Source organism: Macaca thibetana, chromosome 15, assembly GCF_024542745.1.
Source record: "Macaca thibetana thibetana isolate TM-01 chromosome 15, ASM2454274v1, whole genome shotgun sequence".
In the NCBI taxonomy this organism is placed as follows: Eukaryota; Metazoa; Chordata; class Mammalia; order Primates; family Cercopithecidae; genus Macaca; species Macaca thibetana.
In genome coordinates, this window is record NC_065592.1 from 18,753,653 (window position 1) to 18,774,090 (window position 20,438).

General features: G+C 39.4%; 1 protein-coding gene across 2 annotated transcripts in view; it reads left to right on the forward strand.

Annotated features, from left to right (window-relative positions):
* Positions 1-20,438, forward strand: part of C5 (complement C5) — a 99,210-nt gene that overhangs the window by 75,999 nt on the left and 2,773 nt on the right. For both annotated transcript variants that reach the window (XM_050761918.1, XM_050761919.1), the window contains 10 exons: positions 526-678; positions 3,421-3,483; positions 4,553-4,634; positions 5,707-5,764; positions 10,997-11,099; positions 11,793-11,867; positions 11,984-12,089; positions 13,187-13,270; positions 14,408-14,497; positions 17,403-17,486. In XM_050761918.1, the coding sequence (XP_050617875.1) occupies positions 526-678; positions 3,421-3,483; positions 4,553-4,634; positions 5,707-5,764; positions 10,997-11,099; positions 11,793-11,867; positions 11,984-12,089; positions 13,187-13,270; positions 14,408-14,497; positions 17,403-17,486 (898 nt within the window). The remainder of the gene's footprint in view (positions 1-525; positions 679-3,420; positions 3,484-4,552; positions 4,635-5,706; positions 5,765-10,996; positions 11,100-11,792; positions 11,868-11,983; positions 12,090-13,186; positions 13,271-14,407; positions 14,498-17,402; positions 17,487-20,438) is intronic.

Sequence of the window (20,438 nt, forward strand, 5' to 3'; positions counted from 1 at the left end):
CCACAGCAGGCATCAAGAAAAATATATTACCTACTTGCCTCATGAATCTTACATTGCAGTGGGGTAGGCTAACAATAAACTATAAATAAAAGCATTACAAATTGAGATGAGTGCTATAAAGGGCAAAAAGGTAACATTAAAACAGAGAAAAATGGGAAAGGGGAGTTTATGGCCTTGTTGTGGAGATACTTAAGCTCAGACTGAAGGATGAGGAAGAGATAATCATGCAAAGACTCAGAGGAATTCTGCAAACAGTGATTTGCCTGAGGTTACATTTGCAGAACATATAGAGGACCCAGATCTGAGGCCACACTTCCTTCCTGTCCTTGCTAACAGCATCATCTTTATTGAGGAGGGAGAGATCTTTCTTCCCCCTCCACAATGGGGCTCTTAACCAGTCTTACTGTGTCAGCTGGAGTTTCATCTCCAGACAATGCTGCCCTACCCCCCATAAAAAGGGCATTTGTAAATAGGGAGTACATCAATGAACTAAACGTATTTTTGTGCCTTGCTGATTGTTGACAGGACACAATCAATGCCATCGAGGGCCTGACAGAATATTCACTCCTGGTTAAACAGCTCCGCTTGAATATGGACATCGATGTTGCTTACAAGCATAAAGGTCCCTTACATAATTATAAAATGACAGACAAGAATTTCCTTGGGAGGCCAGTAGAGGTAAATGAAGAACTTCGTGTAGTATTTTACAATTGGCTGAGACCATTGAAATCATCTGTCCCACTCTTTATTTTATAAATCTATCTTTTCACTACTTAAACATATATTGAGTGTCTGTTATGTCCTAAGCAGGGATGCCTGCTATATCCTGGGCACTGAGGATTCAAAAATAAAACACAGTCAGCGTAGTGCAGGGAGATTGTCATTTAAGCAGATAGTGAAAAATAAGAGTCTTGATAGGTACATGGAAGTACAGAGGGGCCCTCCTGATCCTGGCTGAAAGATGGGAGGAGTTTGTCAGATGTGTCCAGCTGTGTGGGTTAAATCTGAAAAAATCAGAATGAGTTAGACAAGTGAAGAAAAAGGAAGAACATTCCAGACATAGATAACAGCACACAGAGCAGTACAGTGAGTGTAGGAGGGAAGGCATGTCTGGGAAGCTGCTAGTGGTTCCTTCTGGCCCTGGTCATACATGCAGACTGTGGCCAGGCTGGAGTCAGCCTTTAGGGTCCCCAGCTCCTTGCCCCATGTCCTTTGCTACTGCTGGATTTTTAAAGGTGGTAACTTTGATGGCTTATGAAAATTTCACAAAGAAAAAGACATGTTGGAAAAACTGTGTTCTCTATTAATATTAGCTGCCCACATATAGCTGCTAATACATATTTTTCTAACTACTGTGTCTACATTAAAGTATACTTAAATGTACAGTAATTGGAAATAGTCCTCACTGTTGACATCTTTCACAAATTGGTGTTTGTTAAAAGTAAACAAGTATGAGAAATATATATATATATTTTTTGAGATGGAGTTTCGCTCTTGTTGCCCAGGTTGGAGTGCAATGGTGCAACCTCGGCTTACTGCAACCTCTGTCTCCCAGGTTCAAGCAATTCTCCTGCCTCAGCCTCCCAAGTAGGTGGGATTACAGGCGCCTGCCACCACACCCAGCTCATTTTTTGTATTTTTCGTAGATACGGGATTTCACCATTTGGCCAGGCTGGTCTCAAACTCCTGACCTCTGGTGATCCACTCACCTTGGCCTCCCAAAGTGCTGGAATTACAGGCGTGAGCCACCATGCCCAGTGGAGAAATAAAATTTAATGCAAAAATTGCAAACTGGTGGCCCATACTAAAAAAAAGGATATGGATATAAACATAGACATAGATATATGCCAACATTTAAAGATCCAGAGATTTCAAATAAAAACCTGATTCCCAACTTCCCTTAATAAACCAAAAGACCTGGCAGCAAGGCACTGGGCATTGGCATGGCTTCTGCAATTTACTGCAGTCCCCACCAGTCACAGGATGTATGCATGTGCATTTATGTTCATACTTGCTTTGTGTCCAGGCCTCTGCAGGCATTTGTGCTTGTGGTCCATAGTTTGGGAATACGTCTTCTTTCCCTGGGATCATTTAGAGTTCACCAGAGATTCATGTTCTGAGTCTGAGCTCTAAAGAGGATCTCTTGACCTTCCAGCTACCTGAGGTAGCTGGAATTATTCTTTTCTATAGGGATAATGCTGTAAGAGGCCTCTTGTCATCCTAGCAAAATTTAAACCTTAGCCCAGGATGCTGCTTCCATGTAACACCTGGGCTGTTATTATCCAGTGTGGAATTTTCTACTCCAGCATTTCCTGAAATGTGTTCCGTGAAAGAGTGTTAGGTGGTTGAGTGTTTAGCTTAAATAAAGTTAAACAAGTTTTTTAATCCAGAATTCCCCTGTTCTGTAATGTGTATGTGATTAAGTGTGGTGACTCTGGGCGTGAAAAGGGGCAGAGGCAAGGAACAGTGCACAGCATTTCCCAAACTTATTTGTCATGCATGCTTTTCACATGCAGTATCTCAAGACACTTGTTTTCCAGCAAATGCTGCTATATTCTATCAGGGAGAACAAGAACGTTACTAAAATTTGAAGGAAAGATTGAGAAACTTTAACATATGCCCAATCCCTCTTGCATTATTGTGCTAAGCAAAGGAAAGGGGAGGCTTGGAATAAAGGAAGGGCCAACTCCTCGGGCTCAAAATTGTCTCTCCCCTACTTTCCACAAATTAGGGAGCATTTGGATGACAAAGTTCCTCTGGGCAGGAGAATGAGTTAACTCCATTTATGTCTTCACTTTCCTACTAGCAGAGTGGGAAGAAGAGCAGCAGCAACTAAGGATTTGGCAGGCTTGAGTGGGGTGCTAGTGGTTTGGGGTGGGGCACCAGGGGTTTCTGCAAACAAAGGCCATGACAAGTGGAAAAGATAAATCATCAAGAGATGGAAAAAGGGTGCAAAGGAGGAACTCAGAGAGGACCAAAGATAGATGCACCCACTTTCAAGTTATGTGGAGGTTCCCTGCTCTGGGTTCTGATGAAAACGATCTCCATTGGCACACAGGATGCTGATTCCTGAGCTAGGCACAGAAAGGAATTTATTCAGTTGGCAAAAGGAGATGAAGATCCAGATTTACCATGGCCATATGTAAATGAAAATGTAACCAGAAGTGACCTCTGACATGCTGCTTTTGTTGGTTCACTCAGGAGATCTCAGACATCTTATTTACATGTAGAAGGGAAAGGGGAAAATACTAGCCTTGTTTAGCACCTGCCGTGGGCATAGGATTTTCAGTGTCTCATCCAGTTACTCTCAGAGGAGATCTGAGAGAGGAGGCTGGTAGGTGTCAGCCCACTTTTCATAGCTCTATCCTCCCTCCCTATCAAATGATGAAAGAAAGCATGGTTTCTCTATTGTCTTTCCAGGTGCTTCTCAATGATGACCTCGTTGTCAGTACAGGATTTGGCAGTGGCTTGGCTACGGTACATGTAAGTATTTAATTGATATCCAATAATGAGTTATGTGTCTATTTGTACTAAGTAAGCATTTTGGGGGATTTATGTGTTATTCATAAAGGCTTGTTTCTTCATTTTAGCCACTTGGCAGTTGCAATTTTTTTTCTTTTTTCTTTTTTTTTTTTTAAATGGGGTCTCACTCTGTCACCCAGGCTAGAGTGCACTGGTGTGATCTTGGCTCACTGCAACCTCCACCTCGCAAGCAATTCTCCTGCCTCAGCTTCCCGAGTAGGTGGGATTACAGGCACATGCCACTAGGCCCGGCTAATTTTTTTTTATTTTTAGTAGAGACGGAGTTTCACCATGTTGGTCAGGCTGGTCTCAAATTCCTGACCTCAATTGATCCATCCATCTTGACCTCCCAATGTTCTGGGATTACGGGAGCGAGCCACCATGCCTGGCTGGCAGGTGCAAATTTTTCTAGGCTGTTTAACTATGTTCATGCATTCTTAAATTACATGTTCTGAGCATAAATTAACATCCTATTAATAATTTTAATCACATTTTTATCTTTAGTACATTCATTCCTTCAAGGACTGTTGTAAGTTTATATGGGGGAGGAGAGGTTGTCCACTTTTCTGCCACTTCTGGTTGGTGTCAATGTATCTACTTCTGGCAGCACCTCTGCCCATTCACACACACCTATAATTTGCTGTTTGCCATTATGGTGTGTGGCTGGAAGAAACCCACACTCCTTAGCCTTGTGGTGTTGTGTGTAAAATTAAAGTGGAAAGGTTCAAGAACAAGAACCTTGGGAACTCTCCTATAGAGTAAGGTGCCCAGATTTGACTGCATGGAATTTAGACCAAGATTCTGACCGGCCAGAAGTCATTTTTTGCTTACTTTGGGTCTCTCAGGTTTAGATTATGGAGTTTGCTTAGAGTCCAGCTGCTGGAAAAGTGAGTCGCTAATGTACACCGTTTGTGCTAGATTATGAAAATGATTCTTCGAGCATCCCATCTGCAGCAGCAGTGTTGCCATAATACCTTTGTCACTTTCCCACTTTAAATAGACTCTTCTTGCTTACTTGTCCCCAATGTAGGTAACAACTGTAGTTCACAAAACCAGTACCTCTGAGGAAGTTTGCAGCTTTTATTTGAAAATTGATACTCAGGATATTGAAGGTAAAACAGCATGATTTACCTTGTAATTTTGGCTAAAAATAAAGCATGTTTATACATAGAGAGCTTCTCTGATTAGGAAAAATGTGCTTACTCAAAAAGCAAAATTTCTTGATCAAATACTTTAGCAGGTTGACATCCAAGTAAATTTTTTACATTAGATATATTTTTTGCAATAGATATAACTCTTTAATACAGTTGGAAGCTAATATTAAATAACAATAACTAAGCTAAATGTATTTGCTATTGATCAATAAATTGTTTTGACTGACTATGTTACTTTTAAAGAGTGTAACTAGTTGTAAAGCCACATTAAGGTCTAATTCCGGAAGCCAGCATTTCTGTTACTTTTGTGTTAACCTTCCAATCTAGGACCTTGAATTCCCTTATCACCCTGTTAGTTTTCCATCCCTTAGCCTTTCTGTATTCCAAGGGGTCAAGCAAATGAACATTTCTCTGCCTCCATCTTTAACTTAGTCTCTCCTGTACTTACCATTCTTTCTTTAAATGTACCCCCGACCCTTTTTTTTTTAACCCAAGGCCCTCACATCCCTCTGCTGGTTGGTTCTCCCTTCTTGGTCCAAAACCAAGTCCACTTGCACACTCCAGTCCTCCTCCTCTCCCCATTGCCTCCAGGGTCAGAATGAATGCTGCTGCCTCTGCCCTGATATTTTCCATCTATGGCTCAGAAGCCTGTTCCTACAGGAAACTTCCCAACTACCAGCAAATCAAGGCATCTGCTCTTCCTCCCTCCAACATCCCCCAAACATATTACCAATACATATTTATCTTTAATAATTTCTTCCTTAAATTATAAGTTATTTGACAGCAATGAACTGTTAATTATTTAAAGACTTTAATTATTTAAATTAATTATTTAAATACTTCCTGGTATTGTCAATAGCCATGAATTTCCATTAGAACCGCTGAAAGTATCTAAACTTCCAAATCACAAATCATTTTTAAGTGTGTTCAGAGATCTGTTCATTAATAATTCTGTTCTGACACGTTCCAAAGCAGCTGAAAACAGTTTACTCTTATATTTGTCTGTTTGCTTTCTTGTTGCGTATGCCAGCATCCTACTACAGAGGCTACGGAAACTCTGATTACAAACGCATAGTAGCATGTGCCAGGTGAGCCCATTTCCACAAAAGTGAGTATAGACTCCAAGTTCTCATTTTTGTTTTAGTATTGTTTCTTTATATATTTTCAAATTTTAGTATGCCCAGAAGATACAAAATTGTTCAATTGTTTAAAAACGCAGAACACATGTATTCTTAAATAGCTACTTACCGTAAAAAACAGCCTTGGTTTTGCTCAGAATAGTTTTCTCTCTCATTTTTGTCTTCTGATTCAAACAGTATAATACTAATTTTTTCTTTCTTTCAGAGGGATAGAGATGTGATTAAAAAAAAAAAAACAGGAAAAAAATATAAAAGATTCTCTCAAAAACAGTTCCTACTCTCTTACTTAGAAAAATCACACTTACCTAACAAAATCCCTGGCCATTATTAGCTAGATTCTCAACTCAACCTGCACATTGAAGTCAGCTGGAGAGCTCTTGGAGATGTCCAAATGTCCTGTGCTCCAGAGGTCATTCTAATGGTAGCCAGGGTTGAGAACCATTGATGTTAAACCCTCTCCTGACTAAGTTTCCTGTTATTGCTAGGTAACAATTTATTGCAAACATAATGGTTTAAACCAACACAGTTTTACTATCTTGCAATTCTAGAGGTGAGAAGTCCTAAAATCAAGGAGTTGGGTAGGGCTGTATTCCTTCTGGAAGCTCTAGAATTTGTTTGCCTATTCCAAATTCTAGAGGCTCCCTGTGTTCTTTGGCTTGTGACCCCTGTCTGTCTTCAATACAAGTGTCACAGCATCTTCCAATCTCTCTTTGACTGTGACCCCTGCTTCCATCATCACACCTCCTTCTCTGACTCTCCTGCTTCCCTTCCTCATAAAGATTCTTGTCTTTACATTAGACCTACACAAATAACCCCCATCTCAAATCCTTAATTTAATCACATCTGTAAAGTTCTCTTTGCCACATAAGGTAACACATTCACAGGTTCAGGGGATTAGGACATGGACATCCTTGGGGGCCATTATTCTGCTTACCACAGCCACCATCCTAAAATATTTATGAAAGTGTAGGTTTTTTGCCAGGTACGGTGGCTCATACTGTAATCCCAACACTTTGGAAGGCCAAGGAGAGAGGATTGCTTGAGCCCAGGAGTTCAAGAATAGCCTGGGCACCATAGCCAGACCCCATCTCTATAGCAAATTTTAAAAATTAGCCAGACATGGTGGCACACACCTGTAGTCCCAGCTACTTGGGAGGCTGAGGCAGGAGGATTGCTTGAGCCCAGGATGTTGAGGCTGCAGTGAGCTGTGACCATGCCACTGCACTCCAACCTGGATGAAAAAGTGAGACCCTGTCTCCAAAAAGGAAAAGAATATGTAGGTATTTGAAAATATGTATATACATTTGGCTTTGGTGATCACACAGTGTGATCAGATAGTGGTAGAGCCAGGACTGTAACACAGACTTCTTCCCTGATCTTTCCATCGTCCCTCAATCCTTTCTGTTGTGTTCTATTTTCTTAACTCTTGTATTGTCAATAACAGTGATATCTATGGATGGCATTTTGCTGATTTTACTTATAATCACGCACCCACTGTGGATAACATGGAAATTCAATAGTGTTGTGCAAAAGATGAGAGCTGAGAAGGACCTTAGGGATGATATCATAATCCTCTTGTTTTGGAAATGAAAAAACTAAGACCCAAAGAAATAAAGTCGCCTGCCAAATGCTCACAGAGTTAGAGGCAGAGCCAGGGGCTCAACTCCCCAGCCTCTGATGTTCAATCCAGTATCTAAACTGTCTCTTTTTTTTTTTTTTTTTTTTTTTTTTTGAGATAGAGTTTCACTCTGTCACGCAGGTTGGAGTGCAGTGGCCTGATCTCGGCTCACTACAACCTCTACCTCCCGGATTTGGGAGATTCTCCTTCCTCAGCCTCCTGAGTAGCTGGTATTACAGACACACAACACCACGCCCAGCTAATTTTTTTATTTTTAGTAGAGATGGGGTTTCACCATGTTGGCCAGGCTGGTCTCGAACTCCTGACCTCATGTGATCTGCCCACCTCAGCCTCCCAAAGTGTTGGGATTACAAGCCTAAACCACCATGCTCAGCCTAAACCACCCTTTCAATCAGTGTAATCTAAGACCACGAATCCCAAGGAAAAGCACATTGTTTCTCCCTGCCTCCCTCCCAGCTGTTTCCCAGCCTTCTCTATCTCCCAAGCCCAATCGCTTCCTAGGATTCCTTCACTATTCAGTCCTATTTCCTTCCTCATCAGCATTTCTTCCTTCCAGCACTTCCTACTTCCTTCTGTGGCCAGTCCCTGCTCTCTGTTCCCACTCAAACATCTTTCCTCATTCCCTAACTTCTTTCCAGTAAGGTCACCTTTCCCAGGCGGCTTCTTTCCTCCTGAATGCCATTCCTACCCTTGGGCACCTACCAGCTGGGGAGGAGCATGATCACAGTTACCTTTAAATTTGTAACAGTTGTCAAAGGGAAGTGTAAGCAAACTTCTGGGCAGAGCTCGAATCAGTGTCTGGGACCCTACAGGGAGGCATCTGTACTTGCCGTAAAGAAGAGCTCTCTGATAGGGTGAGACACCTGTGGGATAGCCTCTGCCAGTAAGAACTCCAGTGACCTTCAGGACATCAGCTTACTTCTCCGATCCTCTTCTATGAAGCAAAGATATTGCACTACTTTATCTCAAGTTTTCTGCCGGTTCAATTGTCCACAATTCTGCCGTACAGAAAAAGGCTGTTATCAAAAGCTCGTTCATTTGACTTCATTGGCAGGAGGCCTAATTCCAGATTATCGATATACAAAAGAAAGCAAGGAGAAATGCAATCTTGAATAGTCTATCCTTTGGTTTTTACAAATTGGGGACAAAATGTTCCAGAAAGGCGGGTGGAATATGCTTTTGGCTCTGTTGACACTGAAGTTAGGTTGGGTAAATTCCAAAAGGAGCTGTGTAGTACTTATTCATGTAAGAATTTCTTTGCCTTCAAATATTCTCTCTCCTGATTAAAAAATGCCAGCATGAAGTTTCTGTGTTCAGAGGGTCTCTTTCGTGTATTTACCTTTTTACAACCTCTCTGTTGTATTCCTAAGAAAAGAAAAACAGGATTTCATTTCCCTCGCAACAAAATGCCTTTGGGGAAGATTGCTGGTTTTGGCAGCAGGCAAAGGGCTTCTTGAAAGGAGGATTTCTGTTCCACCATTGAAACAGTCTCCATGGCAACCAGTCATCAAGGCTCCAGCAACCTTTTCATAGACACTCTCCACTCGGGAGGCCCTTTTCCATCCTGCTGACAAAGTGTTTGCATCTGTGAGCAAGAGTTCTCTGCTTCTACCCATCCAATTAGCGAGATGTTCAGATGTCACATTAGAGTTCCAAATGTTTTATATTCTGTTCTAAATTGTCAATTTGGTGGAGAATAGGGTTAAATTTTTATGAGTCAGATATTTTAGAATACTTTTCATTATTGTGGCAAATATTACATCTATAACTTCTATTAGGGACTGCTTTTATTTATTTATTTATTTATTTTTGAGGCAGAGTCTTGCTCTGTTGCCCAGGCTGGAGTGCAATGGTGCGATCTCAGCTCACTGCAACCTCTGCCTCCCAGCCTCAAGCGATTCTTGTGCCTCAGCCTCTTAAGTAGCTGGGATTACAGGTGTGCGCTACCACACCCAGCTAATTTTTGTATTTTTAGTAAAGAAAAGGTTTCACCATGTTGGCCAGGCTGGTCTCGAACTGCTGGCCTCAACTGATCCGCCTCAGCCTCTCAAAGTGCCGGGATGACAGGTGTGAGCCACTGCGCCCAGCTGGGATTGTGTTATATATGCTCCATGAGGTGTCATTGAGGAAAAGATATGCCCTGACCCCTCACTAACTTGCATAGTGTCTCCTCTTCCACCAACATTCATACCTGTAGGTGAGATAAATTCATTTTCCCCGTTATGAAGCTGTCTTTTAACTTCTTCCTTTAATCCTGTCTGCTCTCCCAAGCTTCACTCTCAAACATCCAGCTGCCTCTCAAGCATCTTGAGGTGAGGCTGGAACCTGAAATCAAGTTTTGCAGAACCACACTCCCTCTGTCTCTGCCCCAGCCTCAGCCAGCCTGTCTCTTTTATGTCTTCTAACATCTCTTAATGGTAGCTGTAAGCCTCTGCCACCCAAAACCGAAGCCTGGGAATTATAAAGATAAATTTAAAATACAAGCTTATACTTCTTCACAGTTAGTTTTACAAATAAGAAAATGATCTTAGAAGGGGGAAATGATTTGTGGGAATCTCAGAACTGGAATAAAACCCAAGTTTCCTGATTCTCCATTTCAGTATTCTTTTCTCTCTTACAAAACAAAAACAAAAACAAAACCCTCCCATTGTGCCCTTTTTGCATTTCTCCTTAACTTCCTTCCAGCAGAATTCCTACTGAAAGGATAGTCCTTGAAACATTTTCTACATAAAGTAGCTATTATGGGAAATTTAGAAAATAGAGAAAAGCATGAAAAAGAAAAGAGATAATCGCTTATAATCTCACCATCCAGAGAAAGTAGCTACTAATATTTAGTGGGTTCTTTTGTTTGTTGGTTTGTTTTTAAAGAGGGAGTCTCGCTCTGTCGCCCAGGCTCAAGCAGTTCTCCTATAGCTGGGATTGCAGGCGTGTGCTACCACGCCCGGCTAAATTTTTTTTATTTTTAGTAAAGACGGAGTTTCACCATGTTAGCCAGGCTGGTCTTGAACTCCTGACCTCAAGTGATCCGCCTGCCTCGGCCTCCCAAAGTGCTGGGATTACAGGCGTGAGCCACCATGCCTGGCCTTACTGTATTTTCTTCCAGCTTTTCCTGGACATGTTTATTGAATCTCTTTTCAACATACAACTAATTTTTTCCCTTGAAATATGCTTCATTAGAAAATAAACTAACATGAGAATCCAAAGACCTGGATTCTTCTACAGCTCTGCATGAATTAGCCGTGTGACCTTGAACCAGTGCCTTACTCTCATTCTGAGTTTCCCCAGCTAGTTAGCTTGGTGTGGATGACTTCTGTGTTCCAGTAGAGTGGTTCATTGAGATTATTGATCAAGTGAGGAAAGAGAATAGATGACTCAAAGATCTCTTGCAACTCTAAAGTCAGAGATTTTAACCCATACATTGTAGAAAAGTAAATAAATGGAAACCCAAATTTAAAAATTAAGGTCCACTAAGGAACAGTGTCCTTTCTTAAAGAATCTTATTCACTTGTTTATTACATTTTCTAACCTCTTTTTTATTTTAGCTACAAGCCCAGCAAGGAAGAATCATCTTCTGGATCCTCTCATGCAGTGATGGACATCTCCTTGCCTACTGGAATCAATGCAAATGAAGAAGACTTAAAAGCTGTATGTGTTTTCTTTTAAATCATGTAAATTCTTTGTTTTCTTTTCTGAATTATTTTACAGACAATTGTACTTTCTTTCATTTTAATATACAACTTGTATAGAATCACCCAGAATATTCTCTGTTTTTTGTTTTTGTTTGTGTTTTGAGATGGATTTTCACTCTTGTTGCCCAGGCTGGAGTGCAAAGATGCGATCTTGGCTCACTACAACCCCGCCTCCCGGGTTCAAGTGATTCTCCTGCCTCAGCCTCCCGAGTAGCTGGGATTACAGGCATGCACCACCACGCCTTGCTAATTTTTTTTTTTTTTTTGTAGTTTTAGTAGAGACGAGGTTTCACCATGTCAGCCAGGTTGGTCTCCAACTCCTGACGTCAGGTTTATCCACTGGCTTTGGCCTCCCAAACTGCTGAGATCACAGGCGTAAGCCACCAGGCTTGGCCAGAATATTCCTTTCAAAATATAATTAACCTAAGTTTTGATTTATCAAAGTGAAACAGAAGCATACACTAGCATGCTCTGAAAAATATGAGTTTATATGCTAATGTGTTCAGACTTTTTCAAGAAGAGGAACTGCTCTTCAGTTTCTTTGAACAACAGATCACATCCCTGTGATGTGACATCTCATCAACAGATGAATGCATTTAAACAAAAAGATAATGAAATGAAATTCAAGCTTCTCTCTTTTTCCCCTTAGCTTGTGGAAGGGGTGGATCAGCTATTCACTGATTACCAAATAAAAGATGGACATGTTATTCTGCAACTGAATTCGGTAAGCTCCACCTCCAGCCATTTTTCCTTTACTATTACTATTCAAAATATACAGGCTAAAAGATTATAAATACCGTCTCTCCGTAATTTCCTTAAATCCTTGAATTTGTTAAACAGATCCCCTCCAGTGATTTCCTTTGTGTACGATTCCGGATTTTTGAACTCTTTGAAGTTGGGTTTCTTAGTCCTGCCACTTTCACAGTGTATGAATACCACAGACCAGGTAATCAACTCCATGCTAACATTTCTTCAGAAGAATACTTTGTATTCTTTACAGAACATTTAGAAATCCACTAGAGTCCTGTAAATTTTATGTATTGCCTCTCTTAGAGACCACTCTTCATAAAAGTCCCAATTTGAACATTCAAACTACTGTATACAAAATATTGTACATAAACTTCTTCTTGACATTGAGCAGACCATTTTACCTCAGTCCTCAGTTTCTTCATTTTTTAAAATAAATGGATCGTAGTGCCTCCAACTTCAATACTCTTTGCCTCAGGTTTATCTATGGTGTTCACAGATAAATCATCTCTCTCCTTTTGAGAGAAACCAACTCAATTTTCCCAGAACAACTTCTAGCCCATCTATATTCTTGTTAACTTTGCAGATAGCTCTGTTATAGCAGCTGTCAGATTGCATTCAATTATTTGTATGTCTTTCTCATCAACTCCAGGGTGTTTTCATTCTTGTGTCCCTAGTATCTAATGCAGTGTCAAGTATAGAATGTGAACTCAATAAATATTTATGAATGAGTGATACCACATTTGACTACTCCACTTTTGAGAATGTTATGTGATTGGAGAGCTTATTGGTTCACAAGACAGATGACTCCACCTTGGGCAGTTCTACTTGTTAGAAAATTCTTAAAGTGAACCAAAACTCTGACACCCATTCATTCTAGTTTTATATTCTGAAATCACATAGAACATACATAGTCCCTCTTCTCCTTGAGATAGATATATAGAGTTACATAGCTATATGCTTTTCTTCCCTTGTCCACCCTAAACAATTCCAACTCTTTCAAAAGATCCTCATGCAACATAATTTATTTTCCTGTTACTTATAGAAGCATAAAATATTTTATTTCTGAGAAACGAGTGTTTTAAGCACAGAACTAAGCTAAAAAGGGGAGCTCTTTCTGAGGGTAGGGGAGCCCTTCCCAGGACAGCCAATTTATAATTTCACCTCCCTGGGCCTTAACTATAAAAAGAAGGATTTAGAATAAGCAATCTCTGAGGCTCCATGTAAGAGACTCGCCAATTAGTACCTGTGTTGTTCTTCAAACCACTTCTGTTAACCACACTTTCGTTGCCACAGATAAACAGTGTACCATGTTTTATAGCACTTCCAATATCAAAATTCAGAAAGTCTGTGAAGGAGCCACGTGCAAGTGTATAGAAGGTAAACTTTATTTAACATGTTTAGGCTGCATGCTTATTTAAAGCAGTCCTTCATAACCTGAGGTTAATCTGGGGGACACTGGTAAACTGTTCTTTCTCAGAAGTAGAAATGCTATCTCAGCTAATTGAAAGCTAATGATTCCTGAGCATTGTAAAACTACGTTTTCACAGTTCCTGAACAACCTGATAGTTCATGCTGTACAGAGGCAGGGAAACACTATCGAAATGGTTGTTGGATATTATAGGGACAACATGATGTGAAATTTTACTTTCACCTAGTCTTTTTAACATACAGGACCAGAGGCTCAGGACTGAACCACTAGCTTCTGTTTCTTTTCTATTTTACTTCCCAGTTAATGGAATTCTATTTATTGTCCAGTTCCATTTAGTCTTTCGTAAATTGAAGAAAGCCTTCTTGGCCAAGGAAAAGATCCAGAACTCACCAGTAATCAACAGCTGGCTCCATGAGGGGCTGAGTTAGTTTTGGTTTTTTCAAAATCCTCAATAGCTACACCTTTTCTAGGTACTTATTGTGCCATTTTATGGCTATATATCCGTCACATTATCATTCTGGGTCCTTTGAAGGACTTCTGATTATACTCAAACTGGAAAAATTTCCCCCTTTCATCAAGGGAAGCACATACATTTCTAAGGACCTGAATGTGGAGTAGCCACCCAGTCTAACAATAAGTCTTATGCCAGGGGTGTCCAGTCTTTTGGCTTCAGTGGGCCACACTGGAAGAAGAATTGTCTTGGGCCATACATAAAATACACTAACACTGACAATAGCTAATGAGCTAAAACAAAAATCACAAAAAAATCTCATAACATTTTAAGAAACTTTACGAATTTGTGTTGTGCCACATTCAAAGCTGTCCTGGGCTGTGTGCAGCCCTCGGGCCATGGGTTCAACAAGCTTGTGACTTATGCTCAAGATTTTGTTTTTTGTTTGTTTTGTTTTTGCTTTATGTAATGTTTCGCTTTATGAAAGAAAAGAAAATGGGCAGGTCTTAGAAATCTGAGATTTGTAAGGTTTTATTGGGTTGTCTCTGGGTTCATGAGAAACTGTGTTTACTCCTAGAAAGAGTGTCTACTTCTTTACATTAACCTTCGTTTTACCAATTTTCACAAAATCCAGCTGATTGTGGGCAAATGCAGAAAGAATTGGATCTGACAATCTCTGCAGAGACTAGAAAACAAACAGCATGTAACCCAGAGATTGCATATGGTGAGTTCAAAAGTTCAATATAGCTCCTTTAAGCATGAAATTTTATGAAAACGTGTTCAGTTAGAAAGATCAAAAACTTTACATAGTGATTATATGGATACAACATTCCATGTGATCCCCTGAAGGAAAATGCCATTGATTTTTAGCCCTAACATGAAAAGTTTTTTATTCCCCAGCAAAGAAATGTGATTTTCATTATAAATAATAGAAGTGACATGTATACCCAGCCAAGACACTTTCCTCTAATAGATCTTTTTCAATTACGGGCACTAAAACATAGTCAAAGGGAACTTTTGAGAAGCCACAGAGGTATAAGATTTCAGTTCCGTACTCTTCCAATTGATAGACCAGAGGCAGAGGCAAAGGTGGTTTAGGGGAGTTGGTTTTTAAAAAATTTCTTCAGTGTAAAAATATAAATACCAAATAATTTTTAATATATTCAGAATTGCAATCCATGTTTGAGACATTCTCCATTTCAAAAAGCGAATCTCAATCCTTCTAGTTGTCCAGAGCTCAGAGCTAAATTAGTGTTCAAGTTCAGTTGCAGCCTTGTCTCAGTTCCTGATAAAATTAGCTCCTTTGTTTTCTATTCAGTTTTTGATGTTTACTGCTGGCATTTTTTGGAGAGAGAGAGCATATCGTACACTATCTCAAATCATTTTTTCATTTTGAAATTGGAAGGGTGGAGCCGGGCGCGGTGGCTCATGCCTGTAATACCAGCACTTTGGGAGGCCGAGGTGGGTGAATCACCTGAGGTTAGGAGTTCAAGACCAGCCTGGGGCGAACATGGCAAAACCCTGTCTCTACTAAAAACACAAAAATTAGCCAAGCATATTGGTGCGTGCCTGTAATCCCAGCTACTCAGGAGGGTGAGGCAGGAGAATCGCTTGAACCCAGGAGAAGGAGGTTGCAGTGAGCCAAGATCGTGCCACTGCATTCCAAACTGGGCAACACAGCGAGACTCTGTCTCAAAAAAAAAAAACAAAAAAAGAGAAAAAAGAAAATAAAAGAAAGAAATTGGAAGGGTGTTATTTATAAATTTAAAAAATAAGTACAGCCAATTTGGTACTTTGTGTTTAGCAACAGCTTTCATAGACAGTTTCTCATTGCAATGGAAAGGGTTCTCATTCTTATGGAACGGGTCTCATAAGAACTTTATGAGGGCTGGGCACGGTGGCTCATGCCTGTAGTCCCAGCACTTTGGGAGGCTGAGGTGGGCAGATCACTTTGAGCTCACGGGTTCTAGACCAGCCTGGGCAACATGGCAAAACCCTGTCTCTTCAAAAAATACAAAAATTAGATGTGCATTGATGGCTGGTGCCTGTAGTCCTAGCTACTTGGGAGGCTGAGATAGGAGGATCACTTGAGCCTGGGAGGTGGGGAGATTGCAGTGAGCCATTGCACTCCAGACTGAGTGACAGAGTGAAACCCTGTCAAAAAAAAAAAAAAAATGTAACAGAGGATTATTACTATTTGCCAGTGAAGAAACTGAGGCTCAGGGAGATTAAATAATTTGCTCAAGGTCATGCAGAAAGCAAGTGATAGAATTGAGATGCATCCTGATCTCCAGTATTTTTTCCATTGAAGTCTACTGAATTCTCTTAATAGTAATTCAGGCAACAGAATGAGTTTTGTATGGTTAATAACATTTCTTTCCTTTGAATTTATCTTGATTTAAAAAAAAAAAAAAAAGAAAGCTAAAAAGCTGCCTGACTCAGTGTAGACCCAATGCAGTTTGTTAAATACATGAAGACTTGAGAATACTATAGTGTTTTGACAAACAAAAATTCCACTAAATTATTTCTTCCCTCCATTTTAGAACTATTTTAAATCTAAAATATCAGAAATCTATTTTAACACAGAGAATAAATGCAATTTGAGTTTATTGTGTTGTTTCAAGAAAACACTTAGCTGGCTTTTTCTGGACTACATGCTATTACTGGAATAACAGAATAGAAACAAAATTAAGTAGTTCTGTCTCTCTACTCAGGCCCACATAGTAAGTACATTGCCCATGTCCATTATAAAGACTATGAATCTGAAATTCAGAACATTTTTCATGCATTTTAAGCCACTAATTTACATAGCCCCTGGTTCTGCCATGATGAGTTCACCTATCTATCTCTCGATCTGTCAATCTATAACTGGGATAGACTTAAAGACTTGAGGGATATTTAGAATGAACAAATCTTTTAGGTCTCTCATTTCAAAACAAAAAATGGAAAGATCAAAAGCAAAAATAAAATAAACCTCTCCTGAGGCCACATAGAAAGAACGGGTCCCTTCAAGCTGGTCTTTCCAGACCTGAGGTCAAGCACATTGTGCATCAAACATTGATGTCTGAATGAAGAGAAAACAGGACTGTGGGCAGCTCATGTTGGGTAGTTGCCAAGCAAGGGTGAGTGAGACAACAGAATCATCCTCAAAACCAAAGATTAAAGCCAGTGGAACTATAGGAGGAAGCAAAGCAAGGAACCAAGAAAGCTCACATGGTTGACCTGAATGAGAGATAAGGCTTCCTCTGTGGCCATGGAGAAGAGAATGAAGGGGCTCTTCAAAAGATGCCCATAGGCATGACTCCACTCATCTTAAAGGATCAGCCTCTGAACTTAACATCTAACGAAGGTTTATCTTGTTTGTTTGTTGTATGTGCTTCTGTTATTTTATTAAATATGTCTCTTGTTCTAATCAGCCTGTTTTTTTAACATTGGCCAGGGCTAATGATTCTAATAGATTGAGAGATTGAATCAGACTGAGGGGACTGGGGAAGGCTTCTTGGAGGAAATAAGAACTATAATAGTTCGCCATGCTTCATTTCTCGTGTTTGACAAATTCTGGCTTCTACTGGACATAGCATTAATAGTATTAAGACTGAATTGTTTCATTTTTGTTTGTCTTTTACCAGCTTATAAAGTTATCATCACATCCATCACTACAGAAAATGTTTTTGTCAAGTACAAGGCAACCCTTCTGGATATCTACAAAACTGGTGAGAATTCATTCATTCATTCATTCTTTCATTCAACAACTATTTAGTACTGACTATGTGCCAGGCATTGTATTAGATGCAGAAGATACAATGCAAATGAGACAGAGCTCCTGCCTTTTTAAAGCTTATATTCTACTTGGGGAGAAACATTTCTTAAAGATGTTCATATAAACATTTCTCACTGAATTCATTTTTCTCAAACTTCAGCAAAATGGTTTTTTTAATTTTGTAATTGTCCAATTTCTTTTTCTTTCCAACTTTTATTTTAGGTTCAGGGGATACATGTGCAAGTTTGCTACATGGGTAAATTGCATGTCGTAGGGGTTTGGTATATAGATTATTTTGTCACCCAAGTAATAAGCATAGTACCCAATAGATAATTTTTCAGTCCTCACCCTCTTCCCACCCTCTACCCTCAAGTAGGCTCTGCTGTCTAGTGTTCCCTTCTTTGTGTCCATGTGTACTCAGTGTTTAGTTCCCACTTATAAGTGAAAATATGTGATATTTGATTTTCTGTTACTGTGTTAATTCACTTAGGTTAATGGCCTCTGGCTCTGCATCCATGATGCTGGAAAGAACATGATTTCATCCTTTTGATGGCTGCATAATATTCCATGGTGTCTATGTCCCACATTTCCTTTATCCAGTCCACCACTGATGGACATTTAGGTTGATTTCATGTCTTTTCCATTATGAATAGTGCTGTGATGAACATATATGTGCATGTGTCTTCATGGAGAGATGATTTCTATTCCTTTGAGTATATGCCCAATAATTGAATTGATGGGTCAAATGGTAATTCTGTTTTAAATTCTTTGAGAAATTTCCAAACTGCTTTCCACAGTGGCTGAACTAATTTACATTCCCACCAGTGGTATATAAGCATTCTCTTTTCTCTGCAACCCTGCCAGTATCTGTTATTTTTTGACTCTTTAATTATAGCCATTCTGACTGGGTGTGAGATGGCATTTTGTAGTTTCGATTTGCAATTCTCTAGTGATTAGTGATGTTGAGCATTTTTTCATGTGCTTGTTGGCTACGTGTATGGCTTCTTTTGAGAAGTGTATATTCATGTCCTTTGCCCATTGTTTTAATAGGGTTGTTTTTTGCTTGTTGATTTAAGTTCCTTATAGATTCTGGATATTAAAAATTTATCAGATGCATAGTTTGCAAAAAATGTTCTCCCACTCTGTACATTGTCTGTTTACTCTGTTAATAGTTTATTTTGCTGTGCAGAAGCAGCTCCTTAATTAGGTCCCATTTGTCAATTTTTGTTTCTGTTGCAATTACATTTGGAGTCTTTGTCATGAAATCTTTGCCAGTGCCTATTTACAGAATGGTATTTGCTGGATTTTTTTCTAGGATTTTTATAGTTTTAAGTTTTAGATTTAAGTCTTTAATCCATCTTGAGTTGATTTTTACATACGATGAAAGGAAGGGGTCCAGTTTCATTCTTTGGCATGTGGCTAGCCAGTTATCCCAGCACCATTTATTGACTAGGGAGTCCTTCCCCCATTGCTTGTTTTTATTGATTTTGTTGAAGATCAGATGGTTGTAGGTGTGTGGCTTTATTTCTGGGTTCTCTAACCTGTTCCATTGGCCTACGTGTCTTTTTTGGTATCAGTAACATGCTGCTTTGGTTACTGTAGCCTTGTAATATAGTTAGAAGTCAGGTAGTAGGAGGCCTCCAGCTTTGTTCTTTTGCTTAGAATTCATTTGGCTATTCAAGTTCTTTCTTTGTTCCATATGAATATTAAAATGTTTTTTTCCAATTTTATGAAAAATAGAAAAATGACATTGGTATTTTGATAGGAATAGCATTAAATCTGTAAATTGCTTTGGGCAGTATGGCCATTTTAACAGTATTAATTCTTCCTATCCATGACCATGGAATGTTTTTCCATTTGTTTGTGTCATCTCTGATTTCTTTGTGTCATCTCTGATTTCTTTGAGCAGTGTTTTGTAATTCTCATTGTAGAGATCATTCACCTCCCTAGTTAGCTGTATTCCTAGGCATTTGTGTGTGTGTGTGGCTATTGTGAATGGGATTACTTTTTTTTTTTTTTTTGAGATGAAGTTTCACTCTGTCACCCAGGCTGGAGTGCAGTGGCACGATCTTGGCTCACTGCAACCTCTGCTTCCCAGGTTCAGGTGATTCTCCTGCCTCAGCTTCCTGAGTAGCTGGCATTACAGACATGCACCACCACACCTAACTTATTTTTGTATTTTTGTGGAGATAGGGTCTTACATGTTGGCCAGGCTGGTCTTGAACTCCTGGGCTCAAGTAATCCACTCGCCTCAGACTCCTGAAATGCCGGGATTACATGTGTGAGCCATCACACCTGGCCTCATTTCAATTGATATAAATTTTGCAATAAGTAGGACTATAAAGCTAAATTGCAATAATATGTTTATACTAAATATTTTTCTCTTTTGAAATTCTATCAAATATTTTAAGTCCCAAAATGCTTGATTTCTTTTCTTCTGAGACGTGGTCCCACTATGTTGTTCAGGCTGGTCTGAAACTCCTAGGCTCAAGGGATCCTCTCTCCTCAGCCTCCCAGCTTGATTATTACTAACCATACCCTAGAATTTTAAAATCCTAGTAATATTTTTCAATTTTGTATTTGCTTTATCAACACTTTGATAATTTTTTAAATTTTTGCTATTTTGAAAGTTTCATTGTATGAAACTTATTTGTGATGTTATTTTATTTTTTCTTCATTGATGGTTGTAATTTTTTAATTTGCAGGCTAGTTGCCATTCTAATGAAATAAGTGTTTAGAACTTTGATCTTTCTACAATCCAACTTTTGAGCACCATTTTCATCCAATATTCATATTACAAGCAATAATAAGCCATTCTCTTTTTACTGAAATAACAAAGTGCTTTTCATTCCAGAAATACAAATTATTTGTTTTATTTGATACTGATTCTTGCATAGTACCAAAA